Here is an 18,151-nt window from a genome sequence, read left to right as displayed (position 1 = left end):
CTTCTTTTTCTTTTCCTGTTAGGGTGATCTCTTCCGTTCTACGAAGAAAAACAATTTTCAGTTTGTTCGACTCCTATTCTTTTGGTCATACGCCCAAACTGTAGATTCATTGGCAGCCTTCTGGCACAGCTCTCTCTTTTCCTGTAGCTCTAACCCTGTGGTGACCCCAAATCCACTGTGTCTGCAAATCATTTGCCAAACATGATGAGCTTTTGCTTTTAGATGCCTATTGTGTCTTTAGTTTTTTGGAGCCAGAGCAGCTTTGTGAAACATTGACCGTCATCTATGTTGGAATCCAACAGCCTGCTGGGACTGGCAAAAATAAATACTGATACCAGAGTCGGTGCTCATTTTTAGTGATGAATGAAGCATTTCTCTGTGAAATGACTAAGCAGACCAAAGATAAAAAGGAGAAAAAAATAGCAACTAATCTATTTTCTATTTTCATGGCATTTTCTTTTTTCTCACACACGGTGTAGACTTCTTAATCAACTGTAATGGAAGGGTAGCTGTCTGCATATTATTACACGTTCAGTGTAGCTGCACAGTAATAGAGTTGTATGCATAACATAATTGCTACTAATATAATACTTCTTAGATATATTCCTAATGCTTGAGAACAAACGTTTTATTCTCCAAGCTCGTTGGTGATTCATTATGTGCCGCTTTTTGTATGAGTACTCCGTCGATGATATGATTTGATGTGGCATTTCCTTTGATTCACTATGAGCACATGACATTCTGATCAGTATTTGGAGAGAGCACTCAGCTCCTCCAGTTGCTGTGTTAGATTAACTTCTTGTATTGGTGCTTTAAACATCTCTTTAAACGATTAAAGATGTTTCCGAGCAGCTCAGTGACTCAAACGCGTCAGGACACCTAAGAAGTTACATTAAACATCCATTCAATTTAATTACGCTTAAATTTGATTTTAACATTTACGGTCTTCAACTCTACTTGTTGGCTTTAGAAAAACCTCCTTACGAATGTGTCATTTTATCGGATCGCGAAGCCATGTGTTATAAGTTAAAGTTGACGGCACAACTCGTCGCGCACAAGAACCGGCTCGTCTGCAGGCTTACAGCCGATTGTCTCTGTGAAAAGGTTTCACGTTATGAAACTGGCAGAGTTTACACAGCGGTGGCTTTCTGCTGTGACATTTGACTCGCTTCATTTACTCGCTCACCACTTTGTTTAGAAGAAACGACAGCAAAGCTCCCCTCTGCACCTTTGATGAATCACGCTTTTGCTCATCACAAAACGCTGCTAACAACACATCTTAAGACGCTAATTGTTCAGCCCATTTATCGTTTCAAGCGTTCACCTTTCCTCAGTATTTGTTTCTTTGCTTTTGTGCGAAAACATAATCCGCCTATTGTTCCTGATCGCAGTTTTTTTTCCTCCTGTGGGATTTCTCCGTAGAATAGCAGAAGCCAATTTTGGTCTGCTCCTTTTACACTTAAAACAAGTACATCTCCAAAGACTTCAAATCCCTCCCTTGCATCTCTAAACCAAATGAAGTCGTAAATCACTCTTCTATACATATCATGCTAATTAGGAACAGGGCTCAGCTGCTCTTTACCAGCGGAAGATGGAATAAAACGAGTCCATAATTATGTCAAAACAATGTGCTCTCAACCTCTTCCACAGCACATTTGGAGTGGGTATGTGGAGATAAAACATGTGGACTTGAAATACTTTTTGTCCATTTTGTCTGAGAGGGATTATGTATTTGCTGCTCAATAAAACAAAGCTTTTTTTCCTGACTTCCCTTTATTTGGAATATCGGTTATTTCACATTTGTACAGACGTAAAAGACTGATTTTAGAGGATGGGTATTGTTAACGTTCTTAAACTTTGGCCACCATGTGTGGACCGACACTGGATCACTGTCCTGCATTGTTTAGGCTCAGTGCAGCATGTGTAAATGCTAACGGACAGCAGAGGCTCAAGCGTTCAGCAGTAAATCAAGTTCATATTGTGGGAGTGGATTTATGTGCTGCGCGCCCAAATCGCTCTTTCCCTGTATTTTAGGTTTCCTCAGTTTGTGCTCTTTCTGCTTCAGACTGTTCTGTTTGCAGAAATGTGGGCTATGTTATGCGAAAGGCAGTTATATTCTTTGCCAGGCTTTGTCCTAAGTCCTTAGAGGCCAGATGGCCACTGCTTACACACGTGTAACTCTGATAATGTTGTACATATGTAAATCTGAAAACATATGCTCAACAATCTTCCTGCCCCCACAGAACTGACTAATCCTTAGTCCAGATCAGAAGTACTACAACAAACACTCACTTACAATCTGCAAAGATTCTTTTATTCCTCTGCTGAAATCTCTTATCTGTAACACTTTTAACAAGAGCATTCTGAGACTTCACACCTCCACTGCTGATAATTCCCTCCACAATATGCATGAATGGAGTCTCTGAAACTAGAAGGAGATCTGCATCTGTTCTGTGATATTTTCTTGAGAAAACTGAGTTGATTTCTCCAGTTTTTCATTGTTTTTGAAGATATAATCATTTTTTGTCATCGGGGGAAATTTTCATGACACTTGACTAGTTTATCGTGCAACTCAAATACTGGAATCTTTCCATCCGTCCATCTTCTGACACTTACCTGTATTCAAGTCTCAGTTTAAGCAGAGACACCTGGACTCGTCTCTCTCCGGTCCAAGTCTTAAATGGGATCCCGAGGCCTTACTAGGCCAGCCAAAATATGTCATCTCTCCTCGTGTCTTGGTTCTGTCCTGTAGTTTCCTACCAGTAGAACAGAAACACAAAAATTCACCCAAGCATTCGAGCCAGGTGCACGAACCACCCCAGACACCCTTCAGTGGAAGCTAGTTTCCGTGGCTTTCATCCTCAGTACCCCCAGCTCACGGCCATATGTGAGGCATACGATTTTAGATCGACTGACTGGTAAAACGAGAACTTCTTCTTTATGCCTTGCGCTCTCTTTACAACAACAGACCAGTACAGCATCCCGGCAGAAGATCCAGCAATTCATCTGTCAATCTGTCGCTCCGGTCTGCCCCAACGTGGTGAACAAGACCCTCAAAATTTATAACTCCTCCATCCGAGGCACAGAAGCTCCTCTCAACTACATAATTTAGAAAAACTGATTCAAATCCACGCAGACGGGGTAATAAAATACACTATACTAAAGAGCAGTCGCACGCATACATTCAAGAATGAGTCGCTCACAATTATCAGTATTTGAAGTGTTAATAAATGTATCACTTAGTTAAAAACAAAAGTTAAATACAAGTCCCTCAGCGTCACAGCTGGATCCATCCGCACCCCTTTGTCACCCCCTTAACAATACTCAGGGTTCCCAATAACCAATTACACCTCTTACGGCCTCTCAAATAACTTTAATCACTGATTAGGATTCCTTGTTCACAAAGCGGCTACTTAAAAGTAATTGCTCAATAAAGAGAGGGGAAGTTGTCGTATTAAGTAGGTGTTCCTGCTGCTTCTCTCATTAGTGCGCACTTGGAGCTTTCATCTCCCTATTGTCACAAATGGAGTCAGCTTCATTCACAGCACAGGAGCCGTTCTCGCTCTGTCTGCTTCACACTGCTTAAAAGCCTAACGGCATTAGCACAGCTCAGAGCCGCTGAACAGCGAGTGCTAAAACCTGTGTTGTTGGGTTTGGTTTTTTTTGTTTATTATTAGAAATAGAAAGATTGAGTCCCATGGCTGACACCAATGGGACAAAGTTTTTGTGGACAAAGATGTTTTGGATTCGTCATTTCAGGAAGCAGAAACCCAGGATTTGATTTGTAGCGTTGGGACGTCCAGGTTCGCAGTTTATTTAGTTAGTTAGTAAGTTTAAAAAGTTCTTTTTTCACTTATTATGTTGCTGTTTAGCTGCAGGTGAGAGGGATTCTTTCTGATAAGGAAGACATGAAGATTTGACTGTGTGTATGTGTGTCTGTGGTTGAAAAGAAAGAGAAGTGAAAAATTTTAAAAATATTTCTGTTTGCACTGCAAATGGTGTTTTTAGTATGTAGATTTCTGGGTGAGACTTTCCCCATTTTGCAATATTTAAAACAACCACTGTGCTCTAATATAGAATCAAAATGAATATTACAATAGCCTGCTTCAGTGTTTTTGTCCACACTCTTACATTCTCCCTTTCAGCCCGGTCTGCCTACAGAAACTGCGGTTTACATTTTAATAATATTCATCCAGTTTACCACCTCTCGCTCTAATATTGACTCAGAGGCAGGAACTGAGTTCAGGAACCAAAACTAGAACTATGTCCTACAGGTCGTAGAAATATAAGTTAAGTTCCTTGTTTGAAGGGTTCTTGAGGTTGTACTGGAAGACTTGACACCAAGCCTACAGTTTACTGTCATTCATCTACCAAGATTATGCCAAAAGGAAGGAAAAAGAAGAACCCGTTAAATTTCTTCGGACTTAATTTGTGCATTGGTGGTTGCCCTCTCTGAATACCCCAGGACTTTATTCCTGCTATTTTTACAGTAATGCAGTTAGAATGATATGCTATGTATTTTAAACATGCTAAATGTGAATAGCACTTTGAACATGAGGCAAGCACGAAGGAATAACGATGAAGGGTATTAATATTTAGATAATAAAAGCATCAAACTGACTATTAAAGGCAGCCTTAATAGCTTTTGATTACACAGTGCTGTTGAACAGTGATGCTAAGGGTGGATCTAAACAGAGAGAAGCTATCGTCATCATGTCCATGTGACGAGCAACAACATTTAGACTAATGTGGGAAATCTATGTTGTAACTTGGGACCTGTTGGGAAACCCATTTAGCGCTACACATGGCCTTTTATATAACCGGATGTGCACCTCGCAAGAAACGTGATTACACGTCGAGCCTGTGAAGACTGAATTGTGTAGGCCACGGCGCCATGGCGCAGGGTTAAAGGGGTTTCCAGTTATGTCTTAAGTTCCGACGTAGATTTCTAGCAGAAGTCTTAGGCCTCAATCACACAAACCTAGAGACCGCTCTGCAACCATCTAGCAACCACTGGTCACTGGACTGGTTGTCGACTGCTTGCTGGAAGTTGCTAATGGTCGCAAAGAGGCTCCTGCCCCGAAAACCACCTTGTGTCTGCTTTGGTTGCTAGCAGATTACCACAGTGGAAAAGACAGCTTGTCTGTAAACACTTGTAATTACTAGCTCGGGGAAGTTGAACTTTTTTTTGTTGTTGTAACCTTTAGAAATTATGTTGGCTTAAGATATTGTTTTACATATATAATGTATGGCTTCTAGTTGAAACCAATAAAGTCAGGAGTGTTTGAATGGCAGTGAAGATCTTCTGGTCTCAGGTGTGTTGTATTTTCAAGAGTAAGATCATTCCTCTTATAAAAGAATGTTCACTTATGGAAATGAGAGATAACATTACACGCCACTTAATTCGAAAGGCTTCTTCTTAAACGCCATTTCTTTCTGACCCTGAATCGGCTGCAAACATCTCCAAGGCTGAGTGCATTTTTTTATGAGACAGAATGGTTTTCCTTGAAAAGACTACTGGGGGGTGCAAACAGTGCATGCAAAGTTTTTTTTCTTTTTTGAATTTAACATTAGCACACTAATGCGATTCACTCCTAAATGACTGGTGCAATGACGGATGGGGGAAAAGAAATTGGGTCAAGAGGGGAAATGGTCAGAAACATCCTTTGAGCAAAGATGCCTAATGACCCCCCGTTCCTCCTCCAAGTCTTGCTTTCCACTGTTCCACGCACAAAGCTATAAAACCTTTTCAATAAAACATGATTCTCTGAAACATTTACAACTCGTGTTTCCTGAAGTGATGAATCCAAAACATCTTTGATGTTTGAGAGAAACGTACATGCAACTTAATGATTTAATTCTCTGTAAGCCACAAGTTACAAGTGACTTATATTCGGGTAAAAAGGATCCGTGGTGGAGGGGAGGGCGGGCCGGGCCCGAGCCTTGTTGTCGAGCAGCATATTTTATTTTCTCTCCCAGAGGTTTAGAGGAGCTGTTACACTCTGGAGTTTTAGTGGAGGTCACAAGGTTATTATATAAACAATTCACATGGAGGGCCTCAAGTGCCCAGAGGGAATGTTTAATGCAATGCTCACAATTTCTTGAACGTAGTAATGCTCAAGACGCAGAAGTGTCCAATTTTAACCATGCTGCATTATCTCTCTGTCTTCGTTTCCTTTCCCCCCCTCTTTCTGCCGTTGTGTTGAGGCAACTGAAAACCACGCTTAATTAATTTGGTCAGCTGCCTTGGATAAACTACACTGATGACATCAATTAGATTCTAATGAAAACAGATAAAAGCCATGGAATGCAAATGGAATTTCAGAACAGGACTCATCAAAGTCTTAGCATTGGAACAAATTCCCATTACGTCTCATAAAAGCCTTTAATTTGCAAAGCTCATGTCTGGTTTGGTACTTAGAAGTACATGGTCAAATGATTCAGTCTTAAGTCCTGTGCCGAGAGAAGCCAAATCAGAATTTAATTTGGCATGTAACTCCTTATCCTGTCTGAAACATGTGGCAGGATGCAATCCTTGGATTAGCGTGCACTTCAGAACTACAAATTTAGCTTGTTTCTCGTCGTCTGGCACGGCAAACACCTAGTCTAACCCGTCTGTAACACAACATTTCAATTTCAGGGAGAGAGGGGGGGAAAAGCCACGCTTGCTCCAGATTAGTACTTCTTAGTTAACCAAATTGCTGCAATTATGTGTGTCAGTCCGTTGACGTGGGATAGCGAGGCTGTACTTCTTTGTCTCATTCGCTCGCAGTCTCTCTTTTTTTTAACTCTATGACCTCTTCCATATGTTAGACTTGATTTTGCAGTTCATGCAAATGATGATGACTTCTAATAATAAGTCTTCATCAGCTACTCTGCAACCGGCGTTCTGTATAACAAATGTGCGCTCCGTTAAACGACTTGCTACATTACACTGCATCTTTCAGTCGGTTCAACACCTTAATGACAAAATGCCATTGTCGCGTTTTAAGCTACTTAAATAAGTCAGAATAATGAATTAGACCCTGCTGAGTTGTTTTCAATTGAATTGCAAGATAAACCGCTAATAATAAAAATAATCAAAATGCTGTCACGCTGAACAAAAAATTTTCAGTTCAAATTAAAAACACCGCACATTTGTGCACACGGCTCTCGTATGGCAGACATGTTTGCAAACAGTGACCTGCAGATGCAACGATTAATATCAGCATTCGTTTTGAGTTGATTTTAGCTCCATTAGGGAGAGAAGTGGGAATAAAACTGATGGTGGACAGCATTTGTGAGCTGCATCAGCCAAAAATAGGTTGTTTTGTTACTTAAGCCCACTCCCAGTAACCTCTGGTATCAGTGGTGCTGACCACCTAGTTACTGAATTTCTGTAGTGTCATAACTAGGCAGGTAACTTTTATGGGTTAGCAACTTCCTGCTGTGCAGTGGACAAAAGTAATACTGAGATCAGTGAGGTGGAAAACCAGAACAAAGAGCTGAAAGGTGCTAAAATGCTCATTAGAAATAAAGGAAATTGCAGAATCCAGTGGTGTTTCTCATGATGGTGAAAAACAAAAGCAGTTTTATTGATTGTTACTAATAAAAAATATGCATATATATTGATTGTTAAAGCTCAAACCTAATGTTTGAGCATTTGATCCAGCTGGCATCTAACCTGCAGGTGTAAAGAACATCTTTCTACCCCATAAAACTTCCTGTAAAATACTTAAACTTTTTATTGTCATTGCACAGTCATGCTTTGTAGAGTAGTACAACGAAACTGAGGGACTGTCCCGCATCGGGGATAAAAGAAAGGCACGCAGTAATCATAACAAACACCATATATACAGAATAAAATATGCAGAAAATACAAACTTAATGTTAAAACACATGGTGATGCATTAATGCGTCTCAAAATGATAATTTGATGCACTTACATACTTTATAAATCATGTTTGTGTCAACATGCTGGACGCTCCAGAGCCAGTCATGTATTTATGCGCTATAAGCAGGCTTACAGTGTAATCTACTTTTAACCTCGACCATGCAGAGCATCATGTGCACTATTTCTCCATAGATTTGTAACCCTTTACCTTGTTTTCGGCACCTGTTGTGCTGGTTGTTGTAAATGAAACATCTTTTTTTAATCATTTTATTTTTTTTTGCCGGTGTTTTTTCAGCGGTGGACTGTGTGTGTTCTTTCACAATTGTGACAGTTTGTTTGTAAAAGAAAAAAAAAGGGGAAGTATTTAATGAGCCGTTTTTGTTTTTCTTGGTGTGTGTGTGCGCGTGTGTCTCCATCCCAGCGGACTACCCTCCCCCTCCACCACCTGTCGAAGAGTCAACCGGCTTCCTGTCATCCCCTGGTTCCTTCCCTCCTCCACCGCTGGGGAACTCATACGATTATCAGGTGAGAGGAGCCGCTGTTCTATTAAATTTTCTTGGTTGTCAGTAACTCTCTAAGAGTCGGCGCAGAAAGCAAAGACAGCCCCGAGCGCCGCACTGAGTTCACGTACCAAGTCCAGCAAAACTATTTGTCCATTTGAGCTGCAGCCAAATGCAGAGACGTCCAGCTCCAGATGCTGCCTGGAGCCAGCCGCTCTCCACCCGTGGACCCACACACACACACACACACACACAAACATTTCCGAGGGCTCTGATGCAGGAAGGATGGAAGGCTGACACCTATTGGTGGAGCCCGGTCACTTTTCTGCGCTTTGCTGGTCATAATACCCACAGGCATTTGGCCCTCCTGGGATTTCTGGCCTCTGCACCTCTGACTGACGCTCTCGGCGCTCGACCTCTGCTATGAAATCCTCCAAGTGCTTCACATTCCTTTGTTCGCTGCAAACAGGAAGAAAGAAAGTCTCCCTCTTCAAGCCCCTCATTTGATCTGACCAGTTTTCTATCCTAAATGAATGCTTCCTTTGTAAGCTTGGAGACAGAATGTTGCATAATTCAAATAAGTTATGCATTGCGTGTAAATTCACTGCTCTTCCCACACAAACTGTAAACACAGTAAGTATAAAACTCAAAGCTTTAAAAAACCCTAGGACTGTCAGTATACGTGCATGCATGCTGCGCTATGACCTTAATGTAATCTAAAGCACTTTCAAAGTCACGCAGTTATTTTAAAAGGTGCAGCGCTTCGACTGTTGGAGTTCTGAATTTCATGGCTTTGTTGAACGTCAGGTTCAGCCAGCCAGCAGAGCTGCTCCCCTCTTACACTTTAGGCAGAGCACAGAGACACGTGAGCAGTGAGGAATGCAATAGGCGTACAACAGAATTTACTTCTCTTCTTAGAAGTCTACGGAAACCTTAAACTTCCACATACCCCTTAGTTTAATGAAGGCCGATGACTTTGGCCTTGTGCTTGCTGGGTGGGGCAGTTTCTACCTAAACTCCAGCTGCTGCTCAACAATCAGTGTCGATCCTGTTCACTTTGTTACTGTTTAATAATGTTACACCTACACTTACGACCCAGCATCCTCTCGATTTGTACCTGGAGACAGGAATGCTGCACAAGTTTTTAAATTTTCAGTCTTAAATCTTGTACGCTTTTCTGATGATTGAGGAAAAAGCTGAATTTAATCTACATCGCCACATCCAGAAACTTTGAATCATTTAAAAAATGTCTCCTTGGTGCTGGTATTTCTTATTAATCTTTTGGCTCACATTTATTGCTTAGAAGTCTTTTGTAGCAGTTTTATACATTTCTAAGCAGTCAAAATTCTCTGGATGAAAAAGCTTTTAAAAATAAATCTAACTGGGAATAATCTGGGTCCTTGTCTGCATGTGCTAAATGGTAACAGGTGAGCAAAGTGGTGAACACATGTCTGGTGGAGTAATGGCAGACTTTACAGGCAGCATGCTTAGAGGATTTTCTGGACATCTAACAGTCAGTTTTACTGGTATCTACACATTTGTTAACTGTGAACAGATCTATAAATTTTCACTTGTCCATATGAACCTGAGCAGGTTTTCCATGCTTTCACCTCCCTTCTTAAACTCCTATATTATATTTCAGTATAACTGGGAGATGAAATCCAGACTCCTACTATCATGCAAAAATGTATTTTTAAAACTTTACCTATAATCAGAGACAGTAGAAAATGAAATCAATTTGCCAAGTTACAGTACAACGTTTCCACTTCCTGTAAGCATCTCTTCAATCAGATGGATTTGTTTGAAGGCAACATGTGACACTTTGGCCTTTTCTGAACATCTATCAAATATATATTATTATGATGTCAAAAAGCCCTGTATGTTGGTAAAGCTCACAAACTAAAGGTGAGTGCCACATAGCTTCATGGTAAAAATGCCAAACCTTTCTCATATGTCTGGATATTCTGTCCAGATCTCATCTGTTAAAGGAAAATAATGATTTTAAAAATGTTGCAAAGTTGAAGTAAAAATGTTCCCTGCATGTTCCAATGCCAGGGATTTCAGTTTACCTCTGTCCATTCGTCCAGGGTCACTGACCCTTACATAGACTTTGGCTTTAAACTTGTTTGGTTGGATCTGATTGATATCTTCCCTTTTTTTCCCCCGTGCCTCGGATTTTGTCCTGCTCAAACGCGTGTAGATGTTTTTGAGAAAATGTTGATGAATCAGAAGAAAAGTCTGTATAAATTGAGCAGAATTGGTTACCTGCTAACTCCAGTGGAAGTTGGTAGCCTGGTCCGTGAGCCAAAATAAAGCTGATAGCTTCCAGGTTTGCATCTGTGCCGTGCATCCCGCTGCACATGTGCATTGTGCTTGCGAGTTCCCACAGAACCCGTGGACTTGAAGTGATAATGTCACATAAACACACAGACCTTTGAAGGTGCTAGGAAGGTTTTAGAAGTGGGAAACCTGCACAATAAAAGAGGCAACTGGGCCGTAAACTGGCTTCTAGCTCAGCATACGTCCCTTAATCATAATAGAGCTCTTTGCCGTTTTTATATGTATTCCCATGTATTACCACTGGGGCCTTTAGGTGACAGGAACTAAAACAGACAGAGGCTGAACTGATGAGACTGCATCATTTGTGGTCTGTATATGATAAATAAAGGGTTTCTTTTGAATTGTAAATCATGCAGACATGTGCGAGAAAAACCCCAGAATATAAATATAACATATACATTTGCATGATATGGGCCCTTTAACTCAGACTGCTTTGTTCCCGTAGGTTAAAAATGCAAAGCTAGTAAGAGTATAAATATTATTGTTTTCCTTCGTGTGTGAACATCTCAGCTTTTGGAGATCGGTGGTTTTGTCAGGACAGCTGTCAAATGCAACACATTAGCTGAACAGGATGATGGTTATAATCACGAGCATTAATTTAGTTCCCTTTTTGCTGCTGTAATTTTTGCCACTATTCTTGATTTTTCTTGTGTGGAGAGATGAAGGAAAAGATTTTCAAGGCCTGAAATTACATAAGAAATTCCATCCCTCAATTATTTTTTAAAGTGCTTTCCTGTATTCATCTCGAAATTTTCTTTTCCTATCACACTGCCGAGTCTTTCTGGCCTGCAGTTTAATTCCTTAAAACACCACGGGTATCTTAATTATGTGTCCTGCAGCCAGAGCAGAAGAGAACGCTGTTCAGAAAAAAAAGGGAAGATATCAATCAAAAATGTCTTTCTGGAGAAATTCTACATAGTGAATGAATAAATCAGCGATTTAATGGCATTTTACTTAAAAGAAGCAGAAATATGCTCTTGTCTTTATCCCCCTGGCAGAGGGAGATGTCTGGATTATGACACGTAAAAGCCGAGACCTTTAGCGGGAGAGAGAAAAACAAACCTCTCATCCTGGCTGCAGTTCGCATTACGAAGCCCTACACGGCAAATTCCTCCGCAATACAAAGTCTGCGATGTTTCCTTTCATCCTCCTCGTTATCACCGTTAAACAAGTTTGCCCGTTTTTTTCTTTTGTTGATTTGAGACAAGCCATTAGTGTTTTGCTTTGTTTACTCCGGCTCATGATTGCCTTAGATGTTTTTAAGCAGCAGCTCTGCTCCAAATGGAGGCAAGCCCTGCCTGTAATAGATTGTGACAGGTAATCCAAACACATAACATTAGAATAAGAAGCAGCCACTGATCCAACCAACTCAAAAAGCCCCCACAGGCAATTGCAAGAAGTCTTCTTGCAGTTGCAGCATAGTTCAGAAGACTAAAAATACATCTGTCGTTCCATGGAGAAATTCCCGGGAATTTTGTAGAAAACGGGGTGCCACTATCGGTCAGATCGCTTTAACTACTTTCCAGATTTCTGCGCATCACTTTTGTTTTTCTTTTGATTAAATAGTTTGTGTCTTTTCATATGTCAAGGTTGCGTTTTTCTCTGAAGCGAAAGAGAAAAAATGCGGATGAATAAATCAGCGACTGCTGCTGCAGTGATCCTGTTACTGATGCTTTCAAGCTTCCTCTGATAATAACAGAGTTAAATAAAAATCACAGCAATTCTTAGCATCCTCTGCAGAATACATTCAAAGTGTGGATTAAAAAAAAAGTTTGACTTTGATTTTAAAGAATTGACCTTTCTCTGTGAAATAGTGCTGGATGAGATTGTGATGAATAATGTATGAAGAATGAGATACTGTAAATCCAAGAGCAGTAAAAGGCAGGTGAATAGTGCACCGTGTTATGAAAGTTGTCTTTCATACAATGCATCGCTTCTTTCTCACTCAGAGAAGTCTCTGCTATTGATGTGTGGCTTTCAAAAAGATTGTCTGAGGTCAAGGTGAAACATGAACTTGTAATGCAAAGTTTAAGAAGTGCAGAGAGAAAAAAGCAGGAGAGAATATTTCTGAGCAGCACAGAGTTAGAAATACTCATCGCCGATGGCATTATGGTGACAGTAACTTGACCCTGTGAACCCGGGCTGTACCTGTTACTAGAGCAGGGCGATATGACCAAAAATATTTATCACAATATACATTTGAAAATTTGTGACAACGATATTTCTGACGATATAATTGACACTAGACAAAATACTTTACAACTTTATTAGTGGGGAAAAACCCCCAATGTATTTTCACTTAAACAAGCAGCTGTTTTTTATGTGCATTAAAGTTACATAAAAATTTTACAGTGCAAATGCAAATTCCTTGCTGACAGTTTAACCAAAAGGCATTTCCAGTGGAAATTGGCCGACATATCCTCAGCATAACCATGTATAATATCCACAAAACTTAAAAAGAGGTTATACACACACAATACGGTAATTTACATTGAAGCACAGTATGTATCACTCCGCAAGGCTCCTGACTACGATAGCCGTAATGCTCCGACAATCCATCAAGCGGTGCGGCCTCGTAGGTTAGCAAAGTCGCACTAAAACATTTGACAGATTTTTGAGCACTGTGTACCACATAAAATCGTTTCGAGGTCAGTAAACACAAGCAGAATTCATACATAAGGCACACGGGATTATAAGGGGCACTGTCGATTTTCAGAAAAATCAAAGGATTGATTTTAAGTGCCGTATTTTTCAAAATACGGCCATCGCAAGCATGCGCTACCAAAAATAGTGCTTTGTTGTGTATCTGATGGACGAAAGTTAAACCAGTTCCACACCACTGAAGTTGCAGCATTTTTACAAACCAGTTCTGGTTCATCCGTTTCATTCAGTGATCCGCTTTCGCTCTTCTCATTCTCTGTCGCCAGCATGCTTTTTCCGCCATGTGCGTATGAAAACAAAGGCACTGCGCATGCGTGTTTTACCCATATTCTATCGCGATATTTCATTTTCTTATCTCTGCCCAACATTATACCGGTATTACCGTGAACGGTATGATATGACCCAGCCCTACCTGTTACAACATAACCCACACCCAAGGTGAGTGTTGCTGTGACCACGATGCATGGATTAGAAACACAGATTGCAATTTTCTTGGGCGACTCCACTTTAAGTGTGCCGATCCCGATTTTTGCCAGTTATGGTTTTCTTCTGAATAATATCAATAATAATAATGAGAATCATAACAATAATAATTTACAGGTAAAATTTACAGCGGTTTCCCCTGATGAAAACGTGTACAAATGACGAACTGAAAATCGGTCGCTGTACACCTCTCCACCTTTACCTGACAGATTTTATTTTACCTTACCAAACAAAGGCTGATACAAAACTAATGCTAGGTACTTCATAATTTACAGTACAGCGATCCCTTGAGTTACGCTCTAAAAATAACCCACGATAAGTGAAATGTAAAACCCCTGCATGGACATTTTCACACTTTTCTCTCTTGTTTAAATACTCTCAAAGTTCAAACCTTCGTAGAAAAACAAGTCCAGCATTATAGAATGAAACCAAAGGCACTCGCAGATGAGGCCGTTTCGTGTGATTGTTGGGGAGCAGTCACACTGCTAGTGATCAAAGATTTATGTAAGTTTGACAAGCTGAACGCATTCTGTGCTGTACAGGAGACACGGCATGAGATTGGCTCTAGGCCATTGTCAGTCAATCAGGACGCAGAACACAATGCGTTGTAAAAAAAGAAAAGGATGCAAAATTGCACAAAAAAAATCAGTGAAACAGCGAGGCTGCAGATGTTGAACTGCGATATAGCGAGGGATCACTGTATGTTCATAACTTCACCTAATAAAAGGACATCAACCCGTTGCTCTACTACTTTGATCCATTGCTAATACTGAGGCTGCTGGCTTGTGGCTAGCTCTGAGCTCAGGATCACTTTAGCTTTAGCCACTTATCATTTGTTGGCTTCTTTAAAATGTCCATTGTAAGCTGGTGATTTAGGTTTGTTGACACAAACATTTTCACTCTGGTCCTCTAATGGGGTTCAGGGTCAAGGCCAAGGAGTGGAAATCGACCAATTCTGGTCCCTGGCTGATCGATTGGTGCATCTGTGGTAGATTTACCATTTGGACAAAGGAAAAAAACAAACTGCCGCTGTGAGAGTATGAAACAGACTACGTGATGCTGATGTTTATATCTATATGCTGGTTTGTTTGCATTTCTCTGCAGTCATGAATGATACTGTTGGAGCACTTAAATACTGAACAACAGTTACTTTACTAAAATGCAGGAAAGACAGACGACTTCAGGTCTGATCAGACATTTACAGAACATGTGACTACCAAGGAGACCAATCAGATTTGGTGTTGCTTCACTTCACTTTGATTTGTAACTAACTAACTATGGTGTAACTATAGTCTGGGTATGCTGGAGAGTCACCGTACTGCTAACACAAGGCTATAACAGGTGCATAAATCCATTCTTATGAGGCATGGTGGAAGCAACATTGGGCTCTGAAAGTGCTTCTCATGTTCGGGGAAATCTGCTAACAGATTTGACAATTTTAGAAAGTTTTTGAATAACATGTTTTCAATTTTAATGTAATTTAGAAGTTCAACTAGTGCATATGTTTCAAATGAAAGCTACAACACAGTAGAGTGTGCAAACAGTGTCTGAACACTTTATCGGACGTCTTCTGACAGGTGAAAGGCCCAGAAAAGACGCTGGAAGAGAGGCGCTCCAGTCTGGACGCAGAGATCGACTCCCTCACCAGCATACTGGCAGACCTGGAGAGCAGCTCGCCCTACAAGCATCGAAGCACACAAGTACGTAACCTACAAAATGTCATGCAGATGTGAATTTAAGGCTGCGCTTTTCTTGGGCATTTACTGCAGGCCAAAGTTGAAAATGACTTTTACCGTTTTCAGTTTATGCACGACCTGTAAGGAAACATTAGCCTTTTAATATTGTCAAATACATTTTACAGAAACTAAATGTCAGCAGAATTGATGCTTTTACTTGTAATACTTAAAAACCTTGGTAGGACATGAAGCACGTTGTTATCAAATGCTTTTACTGAAGTATGTGAGTGCAGCCACTGTTGGCATTCAGTAACACTTATATCCGCACAATAAACGGCACACTTATAGACCTGTAGCTGCTCTCCTGTGAAGTGTGCTAAAAATGCAAAGAATAATTAAAGTTTTTTAAACTGTTGAATGTTGCAAAATACAAATTAGGTTTCCACATGAAACAGACCCATATATGTTGCATCTTTTTTTTTTTTTTTAAATGCAATAATGACAAAATGAGTCTTGACCTATATCATTAGTTGATATTAAACGATATTAACGGCAACTTCAAAAAGTCAAAGCCTTGGGCAGTTCACTAAATTGTTTGACACACAATGAATGTAGGACAAGCGGATAAAAAAACCTTAACCAATTGTGTTTGGCGTAGGAAGGCTCAGTGGGGCTTTGAACACATGCAGATCATTTCTCTAGTGACATATTCGAGCAAAAATGAAATACCTGAAAGGGCGTTCTCTGTGGGGGCCTCATACTCTGTGGATATGTGGCTAAAGCGGAGTTAAAACAAATCTTAAAGGTGTTGCTTTTTCTGTGGATTATTTATAGAATAGTTACCATATCTGCTTTGTTTCCTTGTACATTTATTCAAGTATTTATATGTAAGTCAATAATTTAAGACTGTGAATTATTGATGTGGGTATTCGTGGGGTCCACTGACCTTTGTGTGAGTTCAGGAAACAATTCTTCAGCGACTTTAAAATGCTTCGGTTTTGGAAACTCACACGAGGCAAAGTTAGGTTTACAAGTAGTCTGAGAAACATGGTATTTTGGGGGACGTGTGCAATGTGAAAAAGCCAAACGAAGACTGAAGATTGCAAGTGTTGACGTCCTTTGGTTAGGTGACTCCTGGCTCTCTGGTTAGAGGGAGAGGGAAGGGTGTACTGCTCACAGAGTTAAAATTATTGCACCACACAGGGGAAACAAAGCGGAGACGGAGAGAAAGGAAGTAAACGCTGCGGTTCTGAAATGATACGCTTTAACGGCAGTAACTAAAATCTGACTTGATGATTTCTAGTATGCTTACTGTTGTGGTGAGCGAGTGTGTTCGTGGGTGCTGATGTGGGGAAACTGTAATAACATGAAATTATGTGCTCATAAAATATGGTGAAATGCTCTTTTTGACAAATCAAATTGACATCTCAGCGTATGTTTTTTTTTTAGTACAAACAAGGTAAAAAGACGATTCAGAGTCTGAGCAGATCAGGACGTCTGCAGGTCTCTGTCTCGTCTCTGTCAGGTTTCCGAGAACTAGTCTTTGTAGTGCTGGACAAGAATCGTGTTTGATAATATTGTATGCTATATTTCAGTTTTCATCCAGAGGTGGCACCGGTTTGAACCATTCTGCAAAATTAAATTCTAATGACTTTTTTCATTTAGTTATGCAAAAAGCAAAATTTGCTGTTAAGATAAATAACTGCTGGAGCTCCACAAGTTAACACATTGCAGAAGAGGACGGCATAAATAACAGAACCTTGTTTAAAGGTAAAAAGTGATGAAAAATGAATGAAAACATGGCATTTTGTGGAGAAATCACTATTTTTCTTTCGAGCTGATTTTCTTTTTGGCACGTTTTAAACATGTTGAGTCGATTTGTTGTTGTACATTAAAACTCCATCTTATTTCTGATGATTCTATGACACAGTTTGATGCGCGTGCATGCATATGTGTAAAGCAACCTGTGTAAAGTGTAAAGCAACCTGTCCAGCGTGTACCCCGCTTCTCGCCCTAACTCGCAGCCCGACAGCTGATATTACTTTTTTTTTTTTTTTTGCTCCAGCTCTCCGTGACCTTGAATTGGATATTTGGAAGAAGATGGATTGATGGAATTTTTTTGGTTAATTCTGGTAGACTTTTTTTAAAGGAGTAGTTTGACATTTTGGTTTCTTTCAGTGGGCTGGCAGCCCATCTGAGTTCCTGCCTAAGACTAAACCCCCTGCTGGTCCTGACCGTGAAATCTTGATAGCCTGTTTTTGCTGTTAACTCTTCTAAAGCTATAAAAACATCTTGAAAAAGAAGTAATGAGTACTATTTTAACTTTTCAACATTGATTGTCATTCTTTGCTGTATGTGACTGATGGTTCTCTCTTGCTGGTTTTAGGGTTAAACAGTTGATGTGAGTGTCACTGCCCCATCCCGTCCTCTTATTGGTTGAAGTCACAGTGCTGAGGCTGACAACTTCTGTGGCAGAAATTCTGCACTTATTGCCCCCTCCGTACCTTTCCATCTAGTGTGCATGGCTTGTGCCAGTTGGCAGGTAGTTTTTCTATGAATTATTAAAGACCATCGATGCTTGTAGTTGTTTTCTGTTGTTGCATACAGTGGGGCAAAAA

General features: G+C 40.3%; 1 protein-coding gene across 4 annotated transcripts in view; it reads left to right on the top strand.

The window, feature by feature from the left end:
* lpp (LIM domain containing preferred translocation partner in lipoma) overlaps positions 1-18,151 on the top strand; it is a 178,474-nt gene that overhangs the window by 75,719 nt on the left and 84,604 nt on the right. For all 4 annotated transcript variants that reach the window (XM_005727169.1, XM_005727166.1, XM_005727167.2 and 1 more), the window contains 2 exons: positions 8,295-8,398; positions 15,435-15,557. In XM_005727169.1, coding sequence (XP_005727226.1) covers positions 8,295-8,398; positions 15,435-15,557 — 227 coding nt within the window. The remainder of the gene's footprint in view (positions 1-8,294; positions 8,399-15,434; positions 15,558-18,151) is intronic.

This window comes from Pundamilia nyererei, unplaced genomic scaffold (genome assembly GCF_000239375.1).
Source record: "Pundamilia nyererei isolate P.nyererei 1_Seehausen unplaced genomic scaffold, PunNye1.0 scaffold00023, whole genome shotgun sequence".
Classification (NCBI taxonomy): Eukaryota; Metazoa; Chordata; class Actinopteri; order Cichliformes; family Cichlidae; genus Pundamilia; species Pundamilia nyererei.
The sequence above is the reverse complement of the archived record's forward strand: the minus strand, read 5'-3'. Positions and strand labels throughout refer to the sequence as shown.